Source organism: Theobroma umbraticum, unplaced genomic scaffold (assembly GCF_002168275.2).
Source record: "Theobroma umbraticum cultivar Fairchild unplaced genomic scaffold, ASM216827v3 scaffold_81.0, whole genome shotgun sequence".
NCBI classification, from domain to species: Eukaryota; Viridiplantae; Streptophyta; class Magnoliopsida; order Malvales; family Malvaceae; genus Theobroma; species Theobroma umbraticum.
This window is the reverse complement of record NW_018397268.1, coordinates 2,840,585-2,845,622: the sequence shown is the minus strand read 5'-3', so window position 1 is coordinate 2,845,622 and position 5,038 is coordinate 2,840,585. Positions and strand designations below refer to the sequence as shown.

The 5,038-nt window shown below is 33.4% G+C and overlaps 1 protein-coding gene across 1 annotated transcript in view; it reads right to left on the bottom strand.

The window, feature by feature from the left end:
* Positions 1-1,437: 1,437 nt before the first annotated feature.
* LOC110425000 (Transcription initiation factor IIF, beta subunit) overlaps positions 1,438-5,038 on the bottom strand; it is a 4,770-nt gene continuing 1,169 nt past the window's right edge. Inside the window, exons 2-7 of the mRNA XM_021439749.2 lie at positions 4,293-4,401; positions 3,218-3,348; positions 3,013-3,081; positions 2,696-2,842; positions 1,848-1,964; positions 1,438-1,738 (exon numbers count right to left, since the gene is read on the bottom strand). Coding sequence (XP_021295424.1) covers positions 1,848-1,964; positions 2,696-2,842; positions 3,013-3,081; positions 3,218-3,348; positions 4,293-4,401 — 573 coding nt within the window. The 3' untranslated portion in view covers positions 1,438-1,738. The remainder of the gene's footprint in view (positions 1,739-1,847; positions 1,965-2,695; positions 2,843-3,012; positions 3,082-3,217; positions 3,349-4,292; positions 4,402-5,038) is intronic.

The window sequence follows — 5,038 nt, the reverse complement described above, 5'->3', positions numbered from 1 at the left end:
AATAGTAATACCATAATAATTCGTCAAGACAGAAAGAGAAAGAGAAAGAGAAAGAGAGAGAGAGAGAGAGAGGAAACGACGCCGTGGTGAGCACACGCCTTTTGGGTGAAGGGTGGATGTGGTAAGAAGACGCCACATTGGTGGGAGTTTGCCATTTTTCGGGTCAACATTTGCGTGTGGCAGCCATAGTTGATAGTTGGCAGTGCCCATTTCGGAAATTAATTTATTAATATATCCGAATTTTCCTTTTTTTTTTCTTTTTCCCATAAAATACTATGGAAAGGTGCACAGGCAAAAAGTTGAAAATGGTAGAAAAGGAAATATATTTTTAAAATTAAGTGAATATTTGATAAATAACTAAAACGAAGGCGAGGGGAAGCAGCGTGCACGTTTCATTTTGAAGATTTCCTTTCCCCATGTTTTTGTCATTTTTCTTTTATAAATAATTCAGAGTTATTCTTTTTGAGGCGAAATCCAACTTCCATTATATTTTATAATATAATCATTTTCACTAATACATTTATACATCAACGAAGCATTATACGAATTTTTTTTTAAATTATTTAAAAAATTTATTATAAATTTTTATTTTTTATTATATTGAATCAAATTTTTATATATTTTTTAAATTAAATAAATTTTTATAACTAAACTTCTATACCAATGACATGGCATTTTCACTAGTGCATTTATATATATAAGAACTTAATTGAGTTTTGAATTTGATATTCTATATCTCATCATTTGGAAATTGTCCATAAACAAAGACTTTTCCACATTGTCTGAGAACAAAGAAATTCAATGTTTTTATTTTGATTAAATTGGAAAAATTGTTTTCTTTGAAAAAAAAATAATAATGAGAAAGTCAGACAAAGATCTTTGATATAACAAAGTCAACATTTCACATGAAGTGGCCATCGGGGCATTTAAGAATAATGTTGGTGAGACAGGAATTCTAAATTTCATTTTGGGAGAGAATTTATTTTTTTAAAAAATAAATTAAATACAAAATTCTTTTTATTTTATTTTTTATTTTTATAAATAGAAGCATAACAGGTAAAGAAGTCACCCATTTCCTTTAAAAGAAAAGACAGCTTTGTTGTTATCATCAGTGTTTTGTCTTGCTCCTATCTCATATGTAAAGGATGGTTAGGTACCTTTTGGTTCACCCAAAACCTGACCTATTCTAAAGTTAGGAATAGGTATGGGAAAGATAAGGTCCACCTCCTCCCTCTTCTTCCTTCCATCTCAATCTCTACTGCATCTAAAATGGAGTATGACTATCAAAAATGAAATACCAAATTCAGTTTAACAAATCATTTATTTTGATTGGTATTCTTCAGTTACCTTCAATCTTGAACAGAGTCAATGCCATTGCCCAATGATGAAGATATTAATGATCTCTTTACCCAAGAAAAATAAAATCACCCACACATCTTATCCTCAATCATCTGAAAAATGTTTAGCATTCCATCAAAAGGACAAAACAGAGTTAAAAATTTTCACATATTTACATCAAAGCATAGAACAAATCAATGATCTATCTCATGATGAAAAGATAAAATTCCAAACTGCAAATAGGACTCTAAAATGCTTGAGCCAAGTTGGGGAAATGACAAAGAATGGCATCATTTACTTTGCTCTGTGGGAACCATGTACTAAAAAGGAGAATCAAATGCTCTGTGGTTACTTCTTGACTCTTCACTGGCATTGAAGAATTGGAGAAAAATACTCAATTCTGTTTGAAAAGAAGGCATCAAGGGAGTAGTTTAGGAACAAGCAAAAGGCAAATAAAAATCAGCTGATGATACTCTTTCTAAAGTAGCTGATCAGCATGGGAAACTTACTTAAGGGTTACTATCGTCGCTTGCTTTCTTGTATTCTGGCTTCAGCTCATATGATCCTTGATTAGTTCCCTTGTTGTTGTAGATGCAGAGGTCTTTAAGTATATCTTTCAGGAATTGCTTCAGAGAGAGTTCAAAGAAGAATCAGAAAACTGTCAACTTTTGGCCCAAAGGCAATAAATAAAACTAGATAGTTTGTATAGCCAACAGAGGTCAAGATTGTGGCATGTATGCTTAGAGTCAACAACAGTTCATCTTTCAAATACCATAATTGGTGGAAGAAAGTATGCCATAACCTGATTCGCTGAATTTTAAGTTTGCAGAGTGACAATCCAGGTAGCACATATCTTAAAAAATTTCAAGCAATCAGTTTATAGCAGTTGTACCTTAATGTCTAGAACATCAGATCTTTATTTAATCCTAGAAAAAATTTTTATGGATTAACTCTTAATCTAATGAAATCACCTTTATTTTACAAGGTCTGATTTTTTTTAACCTTATTTGATGTTTTCACTTTTCTACTCTTTGTCCATGGCTAAACAGACCCCATAGATGTGATCTTCTCTCTGTTTGATTATATACATGAGAGTTATCAATCAGCATTTTCTCAATCAGATGTCTATCCCTGCTAGAATAAGGAAATAATTTTATGTTCGTTATTCTTCCCTAGACTATATTCATTTTTAATGTAATGTCTTTAGCACCATTTTTTTTAATCACTATATCTTCTGAACCATTTGTCCAAACCCTTTTTAATTTAAAAACAGGCTTAGCTAATTGATAGGTATAGCATTAAGGTTCTCAAAGTTACCAATAAGCACTAAGTAGGAATAATTGATTAAGAAACATACTTCAGGTTGGTCTGTCTCTTGAATCAGTTGTCTTAAAGTCCAATTCGGTCGCCTTTCAAAGAGCTTAAACATAATATCTTCCATCTCTCCACGATCCCTCCGTGTTCGTTTCGTCTCTGATGTCTTGGTAGGTGTCTTCTTCTTTTCCTATTGCAAACACATCAGCTCTCCTCATACAAATGGCGGACAGATTATAAATATATTCTGATTGCATATATGAGAGCAAAAAGAAACAGGGTCCCCAGGAAAAGAAATCAGTGAAAAACATAATATTCACTTGAGAAAATTTTACATGAAATGAAAGTAATCATATGTACATTGAATACAGTAGCAATCATCATCCCTGGCATAGGCCTCATGTGAGTCCCGTTATCATTATCAATGACCTAAAATGTAGAATAAGGGGAAAATTAGCGGAAAAGTTAAGGAATGTGGAATGTGGGGGAAATAATAAGGCCAAAAAAAAAAAAAAAAACCCATATAGGAAGCATGGACATAAATATACAAAGTAATTACAAGGACCTGTATCTGTCTCGATTTGGTCATATATTTATTAGTCCTTTCACGGCAGAGTTTCCCATAGTTCTCAATGTTTTCATCATGAGGTCTCATGTCAAACTTGTTTAGTATTTTTCCCTCAACAGAAAGCTTTCCTGCAAGACAAGATGAATTCATAAACATGAGAGCAACAATGTTTCTCATTGTTAGAAATCTCCATCCTGAGTTAATAATAGAAAATTCTAGATATCTTCACTCGCTAACCAGATCTTTATTGAAGCAGCAGTAAATTATTGGCCAAATCTTCAAGCACAAGTTTTGTGTATTAACAGGTCAAACCTATGATCTATTGAAGATTCAAAAGATTCTCAGTTATGTGAACTAATAATATATGCATGCAGAGCAAATATTTAAAAATAGAAGTGTCTCAAGTTGGCAACTTGAACCTGTACAATATTCAGGTTTCTTGTTTGAATCCACTTTAATTCAGTTTAATGTCAAACAGTTAATAGTATGACACAATTTCAGAATCTAGTCTGCAAATAAGCCAATAGAATGGTGTATCACTCAGATTTTATGCATAAGCAGTACATCAAGAGTCCTGCAAGAATGTTCTTTTAACATTACATAGTCATAATAGAAATGGTGTAAGTCCAAAACAATAATCCTTCGTAGTTGGTAAGAGTGATGAGTTGGCATGACACTGTTAGTGGTCGATACATCCAAGTCTGTGTCAAGGACAATGGTTTCTGGGCAGCTGACCCTTTGTTTTCTCCTCTTAGAGGAAATAGGAGATTGGAGGCTTCTTCTCAATGTATACTGTAGACCATGTTAGGATTTCAACTTTACCCTTACTGGCCAGCAGCCTATGTTTCATTTACTAGAAAGACAACACATCACAGCACCACAATTACCCCATTAATAACAGTGGAATTAAAACATCCCCACTTCCACATAAAGAGTATGGAGCAAAACTAGATAAAAAATATCTCAGAAATAGATATCAGGTAAATACAAATGACAAACTTACTTGGAGAAGCACTTCATCCATGCCAAGTGAAGTATAAGCCTAGTGTATGCTGGAATGAAATATGCTTACCTTGGGATGACTCAGAAAACACAGACATTGGAACAAGGTCTTTTGACATGTCCATGGAATAACGCTTGGGTACATCTCCAATTTCTGCGCCAACCAATTCCATGGTAAACTGAGGTTCAGAAAACAACTTATATAAGACAGAAGGTAATAAAAGCATTATTACTCTCAGGCAAAATAAAAACCCATCCCACCCCTGCTCTGCCAACAAGGAAAAAAGGGAAAAGAAAGGGTGAGAAAAACTCAATCTGTCACAATGGATTGACAAGTTCTGCACAACAGCAGAAAACAAGATGGGAATATGAACAAGTTAAACTTCATAGTAGAAATCGTGGGACTTGCAGGTAAAACAATGTTAGGAGAAACACAGGGACCTAAAAGCATGAAACACCTGGCAAAAGTAAACACAAGAGCTACCTAATTCCATTCTGATAATCCTTCAAGTTGAGGGCTAAATTCATTTTTTGCGATTCCCTATAGTTTTCTGACAGCCGAGAATCAAACTTAATCGCTGTGATTCAAACCTTCCATTAAAAAGCTATGACTTCATTTAACTTCATTTACTGAGGTAAGGAAAATTACATGCTTCCAGAAAGACATTTTTCATTTCTCAAGTGAAACAAAATTAATAACGAAACATGAGCAATGAGTCAAAGCCAAAAATACCACAGGGAATGAGAACCCATTAACTAAGAACTCAATGATAATAATGTTGCTTAAAACAGCAAAACTATATATATATATATATA